Consider the following 21,059-nt stretch of genomic DNA (forward strand, 5'->3'; position numbering starts at 1 on the left):
TCCAAAGCTGTTCTTCAGTAAGGAAAGAAAAAATGGCTGAATTTTGTGGAAGAGTCATTTACTCAAGGGAAGAGCATTCTTTTATGTATATAAACTAACTGATGAGACTAAATTACTCTTCTGCCATTCATTTTATGGAGTAAAGCAATTTGTGAGCACTTAGTCATCCTCTGAATATACAGGAAGATTCTTAATTTTTTCTCACTATGATAATGCTCAGACTTATTAAGAAAATATATCTAAAAAGTCAAGGTGACTGTACTTATCAAAGAGCTGCATTTCTGCAGTGAGAAGATGAAAAAGATGAAAAGGCTTAAGCCCAAGGTTTTTGTGAGCGCTTTTGTTGTGTTGTTTGTTTTTTTTTTTAGATTTATTTGGTTTATTTGAGATTTATTTTGTGGAAGGAGTAGGGCCAGTAAGTCTGTCAATACACTTACAGTATAAATTAGATTACATATGTCAAAATATGTTATTTCAAAACAGAAAGAAGTTGAACTATAGAAATTCCCTTCCCTCCTACTTCCCATCCTAAAGGACATGAGAGTTCAGATCTGAGGGATTGAAACATAAAGGTCTGAAATGCTTTGCTAGTCTTATTGTGGCTGGGCATCCTTGCTGAATTTTGTTCAAAGCATGAAAAAGATTAGTTAACAATTTGGTTCTTTGTGGAAGAAATACTGAGTCTTTGCCAAGATGAACATAATTTTTCTTTTTATTCTAATTTATTTTATTTGGACAATGATGAATCTAGACTATTTCCGGCCAGGAAGCTGTTGAGCGGAAGGTAGCGAGTCTTACCACTATTTAGGATCTCTGGTGTTAGAGTTGTCTCTGGAAGCAAAGTTTTTTGAGCTGATCATATGGAATCTTTGTAGTCTGCTGACAGTAAGTGCTGCAAATATAGGTCAGTCATCTGTGATTCAGAATATGGAAAAACAAACTTTCAGGTGAAATAATTCTCCAGGATCTACTATGGAGCATAATGTAGATGCCAGACAAAAGAACAATGTCTTCAATGATCCAAGCCACTTTGCTGATTGAAGATTAATACATTAGAAAGTATTGCTTGACTTTTAAGTTAATTGAAAAGGTTTTGTTATCTGGCAGTCTTACAACGCTCATAAAGAGAAGACTTCAGGAAATAAGGATTTGGTTAACAAATCCCTCAGTAACTAAGATTTTTCAGTCTTTAGAATTTGAGTTCTCAGAAATGATTATGTCTTTGTAACCTCTGCTGAATAAGAAATCAGAAGATCTACATGATATTTTACTGACCAATTGACTTCTACAAATCTTTATATGTCTGTTTTCCTGTTACTAAGTAGGTATTATAGAAATATTCTTCTCCATTGAGGTCACAGTCTGCTGTGCCTTTGTTTTTTGTCTTTTCTTTCAAGTGGCAAAATTTAATCACTGAGATACTCTCTTGATATGAAGGTACCTTCATGGCATGCTTAGTAAGGAAGACTTCAACCCTCCATCTAAAATTTTACTGTCTAGAAGAAAGATAGTTGTATAAGATGTAGAGAAAAAAGAAATTAAATTTAGTTTAAAAAAAAGAAGCTACGATGAGGTGGCTTGAGCTTAAAAGCAATGCCTGTAGCACATAAGTAGCTTAGCCTCAGTTAAAGGTACTAGAACAACAGTTGAAGATCATTAGAAGATAAAGAAAAAAGTGCAATCAAGGCTTCAGTGAAAATGAAGTTGACCTCAGGTCCCTTAGTAAGGGCACAATTGATGGTGGTGATGGTGACTTCCAGAACCAGACTTTGGATCTTGTTTCAGGGAAGTGAAGAGGTTTGGCTGATGGAAGAATCAATTAGGAAATTTGATATTTGGCATTTGTGTAATACTACATTCTCCCTTATGATTAAAAGAAATGATGGAAGCAAAGCAAGATTTGGCATCAGGCTTTTAGCACAATTATGTAGACCCTTCAGTGTAGTAAGTTCAAAATTTATCCTTCAGGTGTTTCCCAGTTATCCACCTCCAATCTGCTCCATTTAGGTTTGTCTTTAGCTACATCCTCTTTCTGCTGTGCTAAAAATAGCAGCCACACAACATGCACACGCTATTTATCTTTATAACAATTGTCTTTGCACTTTTCTTCATGCTGTACTCTTGTCCTTTTTCAACTTAGAGGCACTCTGTTAGACATACCTTGTCTATAAGGAACCTGCCAACTAACGATAAATTCTTCAGCAACAAATGCAGATGATAACTGGAAAAGTTTCTGAACCATCAAGTTGTGCACATTAGTAACCTGTGTAACAGTGAGATTACTGTTACCTTTCCCCTTCCTCTTCTAAATACTTTGTTGCCTCTTGACCTTAATGTTATTTTAATCTCTTTGGGGCAGGGACTGTGTCTTCCTGTGATTAGCGTAGTGGAGCCCCAGCTATGATTGGGGTCTTCGAAAGTTAATGATGTGCAAACAAATACAAAACAAAGCCACAAAATTGGTCTCTGTGGATAAGGTACTGCACTGAGTGAGGAGAGCTGATTTCTGTTCCCAGCGGGGTCAGTGACATGCTGTGAGACACTGTGCAAATCGCTTCAACCCTCTCTGCCTCCATTTCTCCATCAGTACAGTGAGGATAATTCTTCCTTTATTAATAAGTGCTTTGAAACCTACAGCACAAAAGCATTATAAAAGAGGTAAGTAGTATTACTATTAAGAATAATACTCAAGTATTCAACTCTTGTTCACTGCTAACAGGTTTCAGTACCATTTGGCCGGAGGATGGCACTGTTCAGAATCATGGATATAGATTTATCTTTCTTGTTACTAAAAAGCACCTTGTTTATGAGTACTATCAAGGCAAAAAAAGAACTCAGAAGAAAAATCAAACTTTTCTTCTATTAAGTATGTTCAAATCAGCACATGGAGAATGTGTGGGCTGTACCGTATCTGGAGCAACATACTTTCTTTTAAAATGCAGTGTCAGTGTGGCAACACATACAAAGCTTATGTGTTTTTTCCCTGGCTTTTGGTAAAATTATTCCTGCTTCATTCTTTTTTGCTTCTTTCATACCTGATGACTTAGCTTACCACCAATTCCTGGCTCCTCTGTTTCCCTGTTTGTCTTGTCAAAGCTTCTTTTTAACTATTCTGTTTGTTAAGGGGTTGAGAAGATCCAAGCTAAAGTCTTTTTAGATTCTCCAGAGATACAGAAATTGCAAAGGGGGAAATTGAGTGTAGTTGTGCCGCTGAATTTGCTAGTGTCTATACAGTTAGTACTAGCCAATTACATAACTCTTGAGGCTCAGTCTAGGTTACACTCCTTTTATAAAGTAGTTGAGGTCAGATGTTATGTCCCTATATACTGCACTTCTGGCTAAATTAAAAATGTAGAATTACCTGCTGGGAGGATTTATTAGATATGTAAACTTGGAGAGCATTACATAAGTTCTACCTTCTAAATAGTCTTTGCAGAGGAAAATGCCTGGCTATGTAATTCAAGCTAGAAAAGAGCTATCGCTTTTGAGAATTTGTTTGTTAGTTTTAATTACTAAATACGTGAATAAATGCTTTCAGAATTAACACATGTAGCCTCTAACTTATAGGCAGGGAAGAGACATCTGTCTCATGGAATAATTGCTGCCTTAGATAGTCTTACCTATGTGTCAAAACATAGCAATGAATTTGATCACAGCTATGATATTAATTCTCTCCTTTTTAAATTTCTGTTTGATGAAATTTATATTGAGGAATCTTGTATTTCAAATTCTTATTTTAAAATAATTTATACTTATGAACCTAGACATTATCTCTGCCTCTTTTCCAATACTACTAGGAAAAGATTTGTTAATTTTGGGGTGCTAGAAGTGTAGACTAGGAAGCTCTCAAAAATGGTCTGTTCAGCCATGAAGGAATCATGTAGGTATTCCTGAGTCTTCTCTGATACTCTAAGCGTTTATTCTACAAATTTGATTTGTTCTGTCTTTAAAAGCAAGAGAATATATTAAATAAAGTAAGAAAATATTAACCTAATGAGCTAGTCTACAGTATGTGTGTGTCAATCTGCCTGTACCTATTTTGTATTTTTAAATCTTGTTTTCAAATTAGGGATTGCAGATAGGTACAAGAGAACTGGAGGAGATGGGAGCAAAGTTCTGTGTTGGCTTGCTGCGTTTAAAAAGAATGTCCTCACCTTTGGAATACAACCTGCCTTCTAATCTGTTGGATATTGAAAATGAGCTAATTGAGTCAAGCTGTAAAGTGACAAGGTAGTACACTTTTATTATATTCTCTTTTTATTTTGGGAAAAAAATGCTGTTTCTCAAGTGGTGTAAAGATTCTTTCAAAAATGTTCTTCCACTTATCAAAAACAATGCTGATGTGTTGTGACATTACTGTAACAATAATTTGAATATGTTGGAGATCTCTTGTGTTAATTCAGTTGCTTCAATGTTTGAAAGAAAACAATACAGACAGAGTTAGACTATATTCCACATTTGGAGATGGGATAAACACTAGCAATTTTAATGTCATTTGGTAGTTACTGTGGGCCATAAAATTCAGTAGTAGGTCTTAAGTCTCAATTGTCTCTTTCAAAGTGGGTTTGGTTTTTTGTTTTTTTTTTTTTTTTTCTTTTTCTTTTATTTGCAGTGGTATTAAAAATGTTTTTAAACAGACCTAAAGTATGTGAGGTAAAGCAGTAAGAACTGTAAGTATTTCTTCCTAACTTTATTTTTCTTATTTCTCCTCTAGTGGAGACATGTAATAAGACTTGAAGAATTTAAAATTCATGAAATAGTTTGGGTCACTGAAGAAATTTGTATGCTCAGTAACCAGGTTACTAAGTTGCCTGTTCTTAAAGCTGTAGATAGGCTTGCTGGGTTAAAGCTGAGTTCGTGATTCCTGGAAAAGATAGTGTCAGTGGGTTTGGGGTAATCAAAGAACTTCTGTAAGTGTGTAAGTAGTAAACGAAATTTTAGGGGAAATATGGGCCTACAGGTAAATGGGACAGGAGCCCTGGTGACACAGGACATGTGAAAGGCTGAGGCACTGACTTAATCTTGGCATTTACTAGAAAGATCAGCTCTTGGTGTGCTAGGGACCCAGACACTGGGGAAGGTTTGGAGTAAGGAACGCCTGCCTGTGGTGGGAGAGGAATGGGTTGGAGAATACCTAAGCAAGCTATTCTTACCTAGGTCCAGAGGTCCTCATAAGATGCACCCACAAGTACTAAGGGAGCTCACTGATGTCACTGTGAAGCCACTCAATAATTTTTGAAGGATCATAGTGATTGGGACAATATCAAATTTCTTTGATATTCAAAGAAAATCAATATCCTGCCTGTCTTCAGGAAGAACAAGGAGGAGGATCCAGGGAATTACAAGCTGGTCAGTCTCACTGTGATCCCTGATAAGGTGATCAAGCAACTAATCCTGGGAAGTATTTGCGGCTATTTGAAGAGGGAGTGTTCATGAGTAGTCAGCATGGGATCTTTCCCCTCTCCTCAGCACTGGCAAGGCCTGCACACCTGGAGGACTGTGTTGTTCAGTACAGGAGTGTCATGGACCTTCCAGAGAGAGTCCAGTGAGGAGCTCCTAAGATGTTGAAGGGTCTGATGTTCCTCTCACAGGAGGTAATGATGGGAGAGCAAGGGCTGCGAGTCTGGAGTAGAGGAGGCTCAAAAGGCCTGCATTATCAATGTATACAAATACCTGAAGGGAGGTTGTGAAGAGGGTAGAGCCAGGCTCTTTCTAGTGGTATCTGCTGACAGGCTAAGAGAACAAACCATAGAGGAAATTGCATTAACCATTTAATACATAGAAAGGTGCCCTAGGTTTGGCCAGAACAGGGTTAAATTTTACCATAAACAGAAGGGGGCCTGGCCAGACCCTACTGTTACTTGATACCATCTCATCACTTGTCAGGGGCTGGAGTAAGAGACTCCCTCGTTTCTGGTCAGGCTAGGGGGGGAAAAACTGTGGCAGGTGAAGAGTCTGGTATTGCACTTTCTATATAAGTGATTCCATTGTTTTTTACCTTTTGTTATTAATGTCGTTGCTTCCTTCCTTTTCTCATTGATGCTTCTAGTAAATTGTTGTTATCTCTTCTTTTAATTTTTATGTTTGCTCCTCCAGTTCTTGATGCCATTTTCAGAGAGGGGAAGGAGAAGGGGAAGGGGTGGAGAAAGCGAGCAGCATATATGTATATATATATATATATATATGTGGTCATTGTGAGGATGCTCAAATAGTGGAACAAGCTTCCTGTGTAGGATAGTCTTATCCCAGGCGATACTTGAAAGCTGTCTTGATGTGATTCTCAGCAAACTGGGTGGCCCACTAGAGCAAGGATGTTGCACAAAATGGCCTCCTGAGTTTTCTTCCAAAAAAGAAAATCTTTTCACCCTGCTTTGTGAAAAGGGCGAAAAGTCTGCAAGTCTTTTCTCAAAAGGTACTGAATGCTGGTGATTTGGGAACTTCAAATTTAAGTGCTAGTGTAGGTAATTAGAATACAGGGTTCTAAAAATCACAGATTAGTTGCATTTGTCTCTCTCAGAACTTAAGCAGCCAAGATCCTGTTCCCCTGGCGTTTCTGTCATATATGTCATCCGGGTTCCATCCAGGACAAGTTTAGTTTTTGCAGTACCTAGGAGGGATGTTATTCTATACCACCTCACATCACTATCAGGCACAGGGGGAAGGGAATAAGGGGTTCCTCACAGTGGAGAAAACATGGCAGATGGAGCAGTCTGGTATTCTGTGGATCATTTATTTTCCTATATTTTTTGTTATTAATATTGTTGCTGTTACCCTTCACTTTCTTATCCCATTGCTGTTTCCAGTAAATTGTTCTGATCTCAACCTTTTGTGATCTCTGTATTTTGTCTGTCCAGCTGGCAGGGAGGGGAGGTGGCACATGGTTTTGCGGAAGTACTGAATTGGAGAATACTGTTCTTAGACCACAACATATGCTTTAATAATTTTTTTAGTAGTAATTCTTCCATAAATATAGGCTGGCTATTAAGCAGTTTCACTTGACAGCTATTGTGGATGGCATCTAAATGATAGCCTTTCAGCCAGTACATGTGTTTCTTGAGTTCCTCATGTGCAGCATGTTTAACTTGGAAATTGTGCCTACATGTTACACCTATTTATCATACTTTTTTTTTCATTTGCAGCTACAATTATATGTTAATAAGACTGTGATATTTTTCCCATTCATGTTATGTAACTGTCAATTTTATTGGAAATAAAGCTGCACCATAAATAGGTCTCTGAAATACTAAATTTCAGTTACAGCATTTTGGATCAAGATGTGGTTGTGAGCAATTAATCCATGAGAGCGGCATTGAAAAACAGCTCCAGATTCCCATGTAACTTCATATTATTGGCTGCCTCAGACATGGGTAATTTTCTGTTGCATCTTGGGTTTAAGTGAGCATCCTAGTTCACAGATAATGGCTTTTGTCTGGAAAAAAGTTTTCTGGAAAAACTAGCCATTATCTGCTGTGAACTAGCCATTATTTGTGAACTAACCATTTTCTGCTGGATTTCTGTTTGTTAATGTAACTTACCGTGGATTTTCCATATGAGAGCATCTGTTGAATTGAGTAAAGTCATATCATACAGAAGTCACCTCCCCTTAGAATCTGCTAGGAAGTTAAAGACACATCAAAACCACTTTAGTATCAGAATAGAATAAAAGAGGGTGAGATGGCGTGTTTGCTTTCTCTTTGATAGCAAACTTCAGTAATGCTAGATGACAAGAGGAACAAAAGTAAATGCATAGCTCGTTTTAATGTTATGAAATACAGCAAGTCATGGTATTTTAATAGATGCACATAGTCTGAACTTCCTTTACCAGCTAAAATACTTAATTGATCCAGCTATCTCTAAAAAATTATTCTGTGTGAAAACTAATTGCACGTGAAGTACAGCGATGCTGGGGACAGGGGAAAACTGCCTCTGACTTGGTTTACATTTCATTGCTGGGAAATGAGTGGCGCAGGGACTGTTCTAGCCTGGATTTTCAGAAAGCACTGATAAAAGACTTAGTTCTGCATAATGTTGTGGGCTACATATGAGCACAGGTAAAATGTAACATTAGGCTCATAATAAGCTTCCTATTACTGAGACTCTATGTGGAAATGTTTATAATCCTGATCTGTGAAAAAAGTAACCAGTACTCTGGAACTTAAAAAAACCCAGCAGGTTCAGTTCCATCCAAAAGACTAGATCATGAAAATCACAAAAATAATTTTACTGCAAGATGAAATTTTAAATTGGAGAGAGATGGTTAAATAACTTCATTCAGTGTATCAAAAGTGAATTTATACCTAGAAAATTTTTTTTTAAATGGTTTCCCCTAACATGACATTTGGGTGTTACACAGCTAACGATGGTGAAAGGTGATAACCAAGTGCTTCTGCACTAAAGAAATTAGGAGAGTGGGAAAAAATCAGATTCTGTGCATGTAAGAGTTAATCTATATGGAACACTGACATAAGAAATGTTGAAGTTTATTGGAGGAGTCTGTTAACAACTGTTTAAGTCCTGATGGCTTTATTTCTTAAAGTCATTAAATGTAAATCTAAGAACACTAAAACATAAACCAGAAAAATGCGCAGCATGAAGTGAGAAAATAGGTACAACTGCTCTTAGTGTTCACCTAGCAATACTGTATAACTCGGTCAGAATCTGTGATGGAAAAACTGAATGTGCGGCTTCAAACTATTTAATTTAAAATATGGCATTAAGACTGAAATGTGTTGTGTATTTGTACCTGGGTTTGTGAGCAATCTGATGTCCCTGACCACAGCAAGGGAGTTGGAACTAGATGATTGTTAAGGTCCATTCCAACCCAAGCCATTCTATGATAAATAAGAAACTACAATTTTGTTCACAGAACCTCCAATATTAGCAATAAAAGTGTCATATATTATTCAAGTTTGCACATTATCTTCTTTTATTCTTTGCCAAAGGGATCAATACTGGCATAGGTGAAGTTAAGAGGTGGTCTCATTCTTTTGTTGCCAGAGGCTGAGAAGCAGAGTTCTGCTATATACCTTAGGCCATATTTTAAAAAATCTTTTCAGCCAAGGTGTGCATTTATTGTTCAGTTCAGTGGTAGAAATATACAAAGAACCTCTGTCAAGCAAAGTTTATAAAGCTTTTTTCTTTTCGTCTTCAGAGACAGTCATGGGTCAGAATACAGTCAGACAGCTTCTTGTTTTATATGTCCAAACTTGAATTCTCACTTTTCTAGTACAACAAAGAACTGCTTATACTTTCGTTATGATTTGCTGCTTTTTACTTGTGATTAGAGACAAATTAGAAGCTACTTACAGGAAAAGCAGGTTAAAAGTTCATCCATAGGAAGTATAAAACAGAATATTTTTACACAGCTGTAGCATTCCTGTAGGGTTACAGTAGATTATAAGTAGATTAGTAAGATAATAGTTACTTCTTTTATTTTTGGATATTATTAGTATTACTTTTTACCAAAGCATAGTTTTAATGCTTTCAAGACTAAGCAGGCAAGTTTAAACACAGAAGCCCTGATTTTATTTTTTGCAAATGATTTTGAGGGTTTGTCAAATTCTCTTTGGTTTTTCCAGGTTGCAATTATAATGACCAAGTACATGTTAATATTTTAGAACATATTGCCAGTATTTCATTACACATAGGCTGAATTTGCATGAGTTCATTTTGAACCATGTCTGAAACAAGAAAAATAAAGCAATAAGTAGATTTATTTCCCTCTGGCAATGAACTTTAATCTTTTATGTGATGAATAAAACACTTAGTTTTTCTTTAATTGTTTCCAACCCATTTGACAGTGTTTTCATCCCAGTTCCAAATGGAAAAGATTAGACTCAATGTAATACTGGTCTTGTATTGAGAATTGTAGTTGTTGTGCTGACAGTTTTGATAGGGTCTATATGCAATGAAAAAAAACATATGACCACATTCATAACTGTTATGACTTACTAGACTTATGCTCTGCTCAAAAGTTTTTGGAAATTCTAGTTCACTTCAATGATTCTTTTGAGGCTTATTGGTGTGTTCTAGAACATGGTGTGGTTGTGTTTGTTAATTTTGATTTAATTATAGCAGAGAAGCAGACTGAGCTTTGGGACCCAGCATGTCTAGAAAATGTTAGAAAAAGCAGACAGCCAAAAGGAGCTGTGGGAAGGGAGAAACTTGATGAAAAAATCCATTTCCTGCACTTAGTTTTACACTTGAGAAAAAAATATCAGACTGCTTAGGCAAGGAGTGAGTGGTATATGCAGTGGGAGTGTGTACAAAGTCTTACAAGGGATTTCTGTATAGGCTGTCAGATAAAATCTGTTTTTGCCCTATTTTTCCCCCGCTCCTAATAAGTCTTAAACTTTTCCCAGACATTTGGATATTCCTGATCTTCTTCACCTGGGACTAAAGGTTTTTTCCTTCTTACTCTCCTGCAGCATTGAAGCTTTTCTTGGCCTTTCTTCCAGTACCTTGGGAGTACGGCTGTGTTGAAAAGAAGGCATCTTATACTGCAGCTTTTGTCCAGTCTGTCCCATTCTGAATGTTGGAAGAAAAAGCTATTAAAAATCAGATTCAGAATTCCACTTTGGGCTTGTTAGCAGTGCCCATGCACCAGGCCCCTGCTCTGGCCTCAGTGAAAGTGATTGCTTTTAATTCTGTATAGACTGTAGTATTCAGAGCACTGTTTGTCATCTCTAAGCAAAATGAGGAAACTAGTAATCAAGGGAAAAAACCCTGAAGAAACAAAAAACCAGTAAGTGTGCTGAACTGCTTATATGTTCTTCATACCATTCTTTAAAGTTTTCTTCTACTCTTGATGGTATGACCCAAATACTAGTATGGCCCACAGTAAATGATTGATGAATCCCAGCTGATTTGATTCAGTTTTGAATTTCATAAAATATATTTCAGGGTGAGAACACATAGAACGTGTTGATGTTACTTGTAATTAAACTGTGGAGTAAAATTTTGTAACTCTAAATGTGAAGATACCTAAAAAAAATAATTAAAGAGGATTTGGATGTCCAGCTTCTTATGGCTTGGAAAAGCATTGGATGCATCCTGTTGAACCTTGGAAATTCCCTTGAGAAAATTTCCTTATTGCTTACAAAAACTACATAGGTTAAGAGCAACTGAACTGGACAGCACTTGTAGTTGTTTATGTGATGTTGCCTCCTGCAGCAGGATTGCTAATCTCCAGAAGAGAATATAGACACTAAAGAGAAATTAAAAGGGAAAGTATGGAGAAACAATTCCTTTGTGATACTTTATAACTTGTCTTTCTCATTGAAGATTTTTTTTTTCCTCCCATGACAAAGCAGTTTTATAAGAGATCATTAGTACTTCAGAATTCCCTCTCCTTCCTTTCCCAACTCCCCAGGTAGCTGCAACTCTCCATACTTTGACAGGGAATATTTCTTAATTTTTTGTTCCGAAGTTGTAAAATGTATACACATCCCCTGGAGTGTCAAAAAACTGCTGATCTCCATGGGGTTCAAATTGGTAATGGTTACGTCTACCTTGTGGATTAATTTTTCCATAATTGAGTCTTGTGGAAAACGAAAAATCCCAAGTATCTCTTTTATGGGACAATAAAAATATTATTTTGAAAAAAATATACCATGTTTGTGAAAAGGTTTATTAGATTTTAATATGTTTTGAGCATTAATGTAAATGAAAAACACGTGGTGAGGTAATATACTTTTAAAAAATAATAGAGTCATAACATGGCCTGGATGGGAAGGGACATCAGAGATCATCTAGTTCCAACCCCTCCAGCATGGACAAGGATGCAACCCACTAGATTAGATTTCTTGCAGCCCCATCCAACCTGGCCTTGAACACTTCCAGGGATGGGGCATCCACAGGTCTTTTGGTCATCTGTTCCAGTGCCTCACCACCCTCACAGTAAATAATTTCTTCCTAGTATCTGATCTAAATCTCTTCTCTTTTAGTTTAATAACATTACTTCTTGTCATATCCCTTTCTGACTGTGTAAAAAGTCATCCTTTCTCTGTCGCGTAAGTCCTGTTCAGGTAGTGGAAAACCACAGTGAGGTATCACTGGAGCCTCCTGTTCTTGAGGCTGAAGAACTCTAGCTCTCTCAGCCTGTCTTCTCAGGAGAGGTGCTCCAGCCCTCTGAGCAGCTTAGTGGCCTCCTCAAAACTCACTCCAAGAGGTCCATATCTTTCTTGTGCTGGGGACCCCAGAGCTGGATGCAGCACTCCAGTTGGGATCTCCCCAGAGAGAGCAGAGGGGCAGAATCCCCTGGCTCACCTTGCTGACCGTGCTGTTTTGGATGCAGCTCAGGACAGGGTTGGTTTTCTGAGCTGCAAGCTCACACCAGTGGCTCATGTCCAGCTTTTCATCCATGAGGCTTTGCAGGGCTGCTCTCAATGACTTTTTTTCCCAGTCTGTGCTTTATCTGGAATTGCCCTGATCCAGTTACAGAACCTTGCACTTGAACTTGTTGGACTTCGTGAGGTTCTCTTGGGCCCAGTTCTTAAGCTTGTTCATTTGGATGGCATCCTGTCCTTCTGTTGTGTCAACTGCACTGCTCACCTTTGTGTCATCTGCGAACTTGCTGCAGGAGCACTTGATTTCACTGTCAGTGTCCTTGCAGAAGGTCTTACAGGACCCCGGTCCCATGACAGAGCCCTGAGGAACCCCACTTGTCACCAGCCCCCATGTGGACATGGAGCCTTTGACCAAAACTCTCTGGCTGCATCCATTCAGGCAATTCCTTGCCTATCAAACAGTCCACTCGTCAAATCCATGTCTCTCAAATTTGGAGATAAGCGTGTCACATGGGACACTGAAGACTCTAGAGAAGTCTAGCTTGGTGACATATGCTGACCTGCCTGTGCTGGCTGTTGTAGTCATCTCATTATAGAAGGCCATCAGATGGGTAAGGCATGATTTGCTCTTGGTCTCCAGGCGTGGAGAGAACACTGTGTTCCTGATCCCTTCAACGTCTTTCCAAGAGACATGAAATCCCTTTTGATATTTCACAATCCCATAGTTGCAGCCTTATTCAACCCTGCATGAAAGCATAGGAGCTGTTGATAATCCTCTGGTTTTACCAGTCTTGGTAACCTCTTTGTGACATGATGAAGGTGGCCCTGATAGGCAGGAAATCTTGCTAGAGAGGCTGGAGGGTAAATGGCTGCTTCCCTGTGTCTCAGTGAGAATTCTCCAGTAATTGCCATGCTTCATGCACTTTTGGTGGCACTCATTCTTGTATGAATGGTTGATTGTACCAGTTTTGTAGCATTATCCTTTTCTTGTTCTTGACTACATATTGTGGAGTTTTCTCCTCCAAACCTCATACTGTCATATTTGTTATGTAGGGGTGCTTTGGTAGCAAGGGGGAGACTTTTTTTTGCTCCAAGCAGAGATGAGGTCCAGTCTCCCTTGCCTTACAAATCAATAAAGCCTATCTCAGGGTTGGATGCTAATGTACCTTCTGTTTCCAAGGTCTTCTGAGGCAGCAGCTGCCTCTCTGCCTGTGTCAGTGCATAATCTCATACCTCAGTCTCCTGCTTGGATTCCCAGATCATATGCTGCCTGATGAGCTTCTCACACAGCATGGCAACCTGCAGAAGGCAGGTTATCTATCTGGGCACGGTTGCGCCCATGGCAGCTACCTCTGCCTTCAGGGCCCAGGGGGACTCTCAGATTATGGAGTTTCCTGCAGCTGAAGGTCCAGGTTCTTTTAGTCTTCAACAAGTCTGTTTGGGTCTAGGCATATACCCAAGGTGGCTGTGGTCTCTTGGTTTTAGCCTGGGAGCTTGATATGTGGATGCCATTTTTGTTACAGAAGGAGACTGCGTCCTTTTCCTCCCCGGCAGAATTAAGTGGCCTTTTCTGGGTGCCCTTCCTGGAGAAGTGCTGTGCCACGTCCTGGCCATGGCACCACGCCCTGGTCACTCGCACTTTCCCGGGCCATTTAAATCTGCTGGCAGCACTCACGCCGTGTCGGCCTCACTCATAAGAGCTGATGGCTCCTGGTGGGTCTCTCAGCTCTTACTCATGTTTCGCTGACTGTGGAGGCCCTGCCCAGCTTGTTCTAGTGCTCAGCCCCCAGAACTTGCCCTGGCTGCCACTGCTGTTGCTGATATCACTGCTATGTGCGCCTGGCTAACCTTAATAATTAAAGTAGGATTTAATTAATAATTAAAATACATTTTAGAAAAATATTGCATTAATTCCTAAATTCAGTGTGTTCAGTGGCAGATGATGAAGAAAATACTCTTTTAAATTAAAGAGATATTCTTAAAGTTCTTCATAAACTTGAAGACCATAGTATTATATCAGGTGTATTAATCAGGCATTTAGGAATTCATCTTTTTACCCATAAACGATATGCAGAACTTCAGAATTTCATATAGTATTCTCTTTCAACAGCCATGACTTCAAAGAAAATACACAAATCGGGGCATCCTTTGCATTACAGTACTGTAGGTGTGGGATAAACAACCTCTGCTAACCTGAGCAAAATAATAGTTTCCTTTAAAAGAAAAAGCAGGAGGTGTAGAAGTAGAGGAAGGATTATTAAGCAAGTTAATTAGAAAGAGCCCAAGGGAAAAGTTAGGAAATTAAAACCCATAGAATCAGCATGACAGCAGCTAAAAATATATCGCTAAAAGATACGCTGAGGGTGGGGAGCAGCAGGGAGGCAAATAAAGATTTTGATTAAACAGTAAGACATTTTTTCAGGTATTTGATTTCTATATATCTTCTGATCCAGCCTCAGTAAAACAGTGGAATAATAATTACACTTCTCAGATTCATGCAAACCTTTAGAACAGAGATTACTGAAAAGTTAAATATTCAAGGCTAACATTTGCTACATCAAAAGACAACATCTCGTGGGAAAGCAAATATACAAGCAGTATGTGACACAGTTTGAATACAGTTTTATGAGAAATGAAAACTTAGAAAGGAAAGTGGAAAAAATAACCTTAGTAAATATTATAGTATTATTTGAGTAGTACAGAATTGAGAAGTCGTGGTGTTGTGCTGCTCTGGATGGTATTAGAAAGCAAAGACTATTGTGCAGTAGGTTTCTGAGACGGTTTTTATTTTAAAGTTTTATATAGCTTTCTAAGTAACATCTGTTCTAATCTTTGATCTATTCTAATGGTACTTCTCTTGAATAGAGAAAATAACATATAATGTTGATTTTTGCTTTATTAAATGTGAGACGTATCCCTCAGTTCTGGATGTACATGTGCCAGAGCAAATGTCTAAAATGTGTTAGAGCAGACAGGTTGGCTTTTAATGACTGCTCACAATACCTGAATTTTCACAAGTTAGGGGCATGCCTACATGTTTACACATACATGAGTAGGTAAAATAAATCAATACAACTATTAAAAAAGTATATTGAATAAGTATACTTGTGTATTTTTCAAGACGATTTAACACAGGACATATTATATGAAATGAGAAGACACTTTGAAGAGCTGAACTGTGTGATTTCCTTGTGTGCCCAGTTCTGTGGGGTTTTTTCCATAAGGTGGGCTTTATTGGTTGCTTTCTTTTAATGAACTATGTTAGTTTAGTATCCAAATAATGACATTAACTAAAAAAAGTGGATAGAATTTTTCAGAGCTTTACTGTTCTATGTACCTCACTAAGATGAATTTTTATAAGTGTTGACTCTAATGCCTTAAACATCCCACTGTCACTGGTTGAATATTTGTCCTTGACATAGCTCATTGTAGTTATCTGTCAGTGTTCAGAATTTTGACATAATGTTGGGTCAATATTCAGATTTAATGGCTCCATTTCCTGTGAATTACACAGTCTATTCTGTGTGGATTTAACTGAAGTGTGGGTTCCTTGCATATGAAAATTAATTAATCGGTACCTGTGTTAAGTGATAAGAAGCACAGATTGAAAAAAATCTGTGGACTTGTCAGAATGCGATACATCTGAAGTCCCTTTGATTTGTTTCTTTAAATAAATTAAACATTTAAACTTTTTTTTTCCCCAACTTCTTCTTTCCTTAAAGGAATTGTTGGTGTGTGGTGACTTCCTAGGGCAGAAAGCATCACAGGATGAAAGAACAAAAAATTTGTATTCCTTTGCTGCTTCTCCCACAGATGCTTCATGCAAAACATGTATCCTTATTGTATGTTGGGTTCACCATATGTGAAATTAAAGAGACTTCTTAGCAAACATCCTGGTTATTTTCTTCACTCTTTGTCTCTCCTAAAATGGAAACAATTATAAACACCCAGTTCTTTAACCATCAGTGGGTTATTGCCCTAATTACAGCTTAAATAACTCATAAAGTGTTTTGATTTGTGGAGCTTTCTGTTTCGTATAGCTAATAGACAGGCTTGTTTAGTGAACAGTGATACAGATAGTTTTGAATGCAAATATTGCCCCTCCCCCCCCCCCCCCCCCAAGCTAGGGAACAGTTTTTCTCCCAGTATTTGAATTAACTGTCAACAGTACAAAATGCTACAGTGTGACGTGTCATTGAGGTTACAGGTAGAGGAAGAATATAGTGAAATTGATTTATATTGAATAGAGATAACATTTTAGATTTGAAGTGGTGCAGCTAGCTGAGCTCCTAAAAGGTTTTCAGAAAGAAGCAGTGATTAGTCCCTTTAATTATAAAGCCACAGACAGGCTAGGTTTTGTGTGTCTTCAGAGAAAATTAATTAAAATTAATATGCAAATATTTCTACAAGTTCTTTATAATAAGTTTCTCAATAAGAACATTCTCACTGTTTTGTATGAGTTATGTGTGATTTGATTATTAGATAAAATGCATTACAAAATCTTTTTCAGGCTTAAAATTAATGTAGAAATACTTATGAAATATTTAGGAGTACGTAGTGCTTATAAGCAGATAGCTTTTTATCTCCCAAGTAAAAGTGGATCTGGAAAACACTTTTCTGCCTCCCCCATCATCCCTTTCTCTGTTCTAGGGAGGTGAGAGGATCAGAAAATTGTATTTTAACCTTCTTCCAGTTAACACTAAAGTTCTTCGATGCTGTTAGTTAAGTGCATAGACTGTTCTGTAGGCAGAGCTTCAGTTCACTAAGTGCATTGCCTCAGAGTTGCAATGCTTGACAAATCTTAAGTTTTACCAGCATACAAATGTGTGAGAATCCGATGAGAGTTAAGTGTTTTGTGTGGGAACTTAAATGTAGGTGTAACCACGATCCCTTGTTCTGTCATCTCTGATATGTATAAAGTAATTGGTTACAGTGCTTTTCAGTAAAGTGTGTGTTTCAATAAAATACAGGGGTTTGTTTATACCCTACCACAATGGCTTAGGTGTCCTTAGGTAGTTGGATTCTTCTTCAGCAATTTCTGATACTGCTGTATTTACATTAAATTATGGGCCATTAGTGGAGCAGATTTGTCATGGCACATTTGGATAATGAGTTGTATATGACTAAGTAATTAGTTCAAGGCATTACAAACATGGGTTTGTCTCTCAGTTCTTTTACACTCATCTAAAAAGCCAGTCCCATTTCAGGTAATCTGCCCCTTTCCTGAGGTAATTTTTGGATTACTGTATGTTGGGAAAGGGACAGGGCACATAGTCTGAATGTGTTAATCCAAATAATACTTTTAACGTGGTTCATGGAGCTTCTTGTTGTTATAGCCCCACTACATATGTTTTGGATGAAGATGAGCCTCGCTTCCTTGAAGAAGTTGATTACAGCGCAGAGAGCAATGATGAAGACGTTGAATTAGCTGATAATGTGGGTGATTATGAGGCAACTAATCAAGATGATGGACTTTCAGACCCAGATTCAACAAGGATACACCTTTCTTGAACCAGCTTTGCTGCCAGTAACAGAAAATAAAGTATCCTGAATTTCCAGTCATATACTTCCTTTATGTTTTCTACAAAGGGGATAAGCTTCAGTTAACACAAATAACTGGGGCCTGCATAGCTCAAGGACAGTAAATATTTCTGATAAATTTGCATTTGTTTTATTTACAGAGTTCTGTGTATTCTTTAAGCCCTAAATAGATAAATTTATTTACCAGTTCATTTTCTAATAAATAGTACTGCATGGCATTTTGTGTCCTTAAACTCTATCTTCCAGGGAAGATTGGGTTAAAATCCAGAGAAATGGATTATAATTTTTAGTGCGTCAGAGTACAGAAAATAATTTTTTGTGGTACAGTTCTTTGAGTTGCTTCCTGAAAAATACATATGTACAGATTTTCTAAATTAATTTGTGTATGTCTGTGTATATGCGCGTGTGTATACTGAGGTGAAGAGGTTATTTTTTGACATTATTTCAATGATACTTGATTGTGTTTGAAGCAATGCAGTGCCTGCTCTGAAACAATTCAGTAATTATTAAATTAAAAATGAGAACATGATGTATGAATTTTTGCACTTGTTTCTTGCTTCTTATGATTATGTGGTTTTGCTGCAGTATTAGGTGAAAATTCTTACTAGTGTCTGTTCAGAGTTCAAGAATTTTGCACAGTGACCAATGCAGCCTGTGCTTAGAAGAACTAGACTCTTGTATAAAACTCACCCATAAGATAGGCGTGGTTTAATTTGAAGAAGTTTTCTTGTTAAGTGTACTTGTCTCCAGGAAGAGGTCGGGTATGTACACTCTATGTATATTCAGCTACATGACTGCTCCATTTTTCTTGTTGAATATGCATGTAGTTAAAAACTGTTCACTTTACCGGAGGCACATTAACTCTATACCTAATCCAGCTGCTCTAAGGGGGATAGTGCATTTCGGTATAAACCTTTTTGCCTGATTGCAACCTAGTGCTAAGTCTGCTCTGATAGGAAGATTGGACTGTAACTTCCTGAGGTCTGTTCCAGGCTGACTAATTATTCTGTTGTTCTGTATTCTTCATGTTTAAAGTCAAGCTGTCAGGTACGGGATTTACACTTCTTCATCTTCTACTGTCGTCTTCTAATTCTTATTGCCTCTTGCCTCTGCTTAAAATAAGATCTAATAGAGAAATGAGGAGAGTTGTAGTCTGTAATTTACAGAATTGACATGTTTTGCAATGAAAAATACTTTTCAAAAATTATTTTTACTTGATGTGACCCAGTTGTGGCAATCATTTTCTTCTCTATGCGCAAGGGCTTTAAGAACATGAAGAATAACATTTCTAACTTATACTAGGTTTGTAACTGATGAGGATTTCCTCTATTTGTTGTTCCAAATAAAACTGTATTTCAGAGGGGAAGGGCATCTTCAGTAGAGGGATTTAAAAAGAATAAAATTTATGAGAATTAACTGTATCAGTGTTTTTCAGCCAGGGGTTGGATTTGCACCAGGATCTGTTCTTTCAAATTCAGCATTGTTTGGTAATGCCTGTCCATACTATCCTGATTCTGAAACTGGGGAAGGGGTTTTGATTCCTTGTTATATGTGACTGTATTTTTGTTTAATGACTTAAATTTATATTAATAAAGATATGGAGAGAGGTGGGGATGGAGAACATGGAAAAGTTGGAAACTAAATTTAGAGTCTTGTTCCTTTGTAAGTTTTTCTCTGTGGAAGTTATCTTTCCTTGTGTTCTGTGAACTACATACTGTAAATAAGAAAATTTATTTATTACCCTGTTGAAGAGGAGTCCTCTGCATTGAAATTAGAGGAATTTGGGAACCTGTCAGATGGAGGAATTAACCTTGCCACAGAATTTGAATTATTTTTCTGTCCAATGACAGCAGTTCAAAATGCTCATATTGCCCTGTCAGTCTTATACTAGTTATCTGCGTAAATAGATTTTCATCCTTAAGGGTTCCTACTTCAGTGGGAGGAGTTTTCATAAATAAAATTATTCATAAACAATTTCACTTCAATTTCAGAGAATGCAGGATGCCACATGTTTGTTAACTGCATTGTGCATGTCTTCTTAGGTTTCATTTGAATTTGTATTAATCTTGGAAAACTATTTTTATACTACTGGCAAGACTAGAAATATACTTCATCCATTTAGAAAGAATTGTGGCTTAGTAGTAAATTGTCCTTTTCTCCTGAGTATGTATGTATATTTGTTCTTCTCATGACTCCTACCACTTTTAATCTGTGCAAAAAAAGAGTTATCAATTATATAATGTCTCAGGAGAACATGTTTATACATTAGATTGTAATGCAGTTATGCATTAGATGTCACTTAGGTGTTAGATGTCACTCTGGCAGCTGTTGGTCTGAGCTTCTGCCAGTGTAATTCTAATGCAAGAGATGAAACTTTGTCCCTATCTTACACGTTGTTGAAAATGCAAAAAATGAGGATAGTTACCTCAAACATTTTCCAGTACTTGCCTTTTGAAAGGTGAAGTCTCCATTTGTGCTCACGGGGATGCCAGTTCATGGGAAGAACTGCTGCAGTGAGAACTGCTCCATACTGTTTATTCCTTCTTCAGTACCTGTTGCCATTGTTGCAGTGGTGTTGACAGACATGCTGGTGCCCCATTTATGTTTTGTTGGGAAGTGTGGTGTTTGGCTGAAAATGTTACTGTGGCATTTGCCCTGAAGAAATGGGCAGAATGATAGCAAAGAATGACAGCATCTTGGACTGTCACAAATCATGCAAATCAAGAGTGGTCTGTTCCACACAATTGACTGTCTTTATTCTATGCAATGGCATTTCAATGTGGCTTTGGTTTTAAATGATGTTGTGTGCTATAAGCATGACTGGTTCTGAATAGGCAAAGAAGATATCCCTAGATCTTCCTCCAGTAATAACAACAAATAAGACTATAAAAAATAATTACACCTGGGTTATTTACTGTCTTGCTTCTAAGTAATTGCTGGACGATGAGTCACTCCATTCCCTTTCCAGAAATAATTCAAGTTGCATCACAAATTTTGGTACTTTGTCTTCACTGGTGACATCCCCTGGTGTAATATAACTTAAAGCAATTTGTGCCAAAATCTTGCCTGGTCATTTTTTGAGGTAGATATCTTTATCAGCCTGACTTACCAGGGAGTTTGGTTTGAATCTCAAATAAGACTGCAGAAGCAGTAAACACTGTTCACAAAATGCAAAAATACAAGGTTTCACATTATTTCTGTTGTAATGCTGTGATAGATATAATTGTTGCA

General features: G+C 37.6%; 1 protein-coding gene across 3 annotated transcripts in view; it reads left to right on the forward strand.

Moving 5' to 3' along the window:
• The window catches only part of AGTPBP1 (ATP/GTP binding carboxypeptidase 1), a 52,780-nt gene extending 34,415 nt beyond the window's left edge, over positions 1 to 18,365 (forward strand). For 2 of the 3 annotated variants that reach the window (XM_059492536.1, XM_059492534.1), the window contains exons 24-25: positions 4,070 to 4,230; positions 17,624 to 18,365. In XM_059492536.1, the coding sequence (XP_059348519.1) occupies positions 4,070 to 4,230; positions 17,624 to 17,798 (336 nt within the window). In that variant the 3' untranslated portion in view covers positions 17,799 to 18,365. Of the gene's footprint in view, positions 1 to 4,069; positions 4,231 to 16,009; positions 16,239 to 17,623 lie in introns of those variants that run through there. The other variant, XM_059492535.1, reaches the window with a different exon arrangement.
• Positions 18,366 to 21,059: the final 2,694 nt, after the last annotated feature.

Source organism: Ammospiza nelsoni, chromosome Z (genome assembly GCF_027579445.1).
Source record: "Ammospiza nelsoni isolate bAmmNel1 chromosome Z, bAmmNel1.pri, whole genome shotgun sequence".
Taxonomy (NCBI): domain Eukaryota; kingdom Metazoa; phylum Chordata; class Aves; order Passeriformes; family Passerellidae; genus Ammospiza; species Ammospiza nelsoni.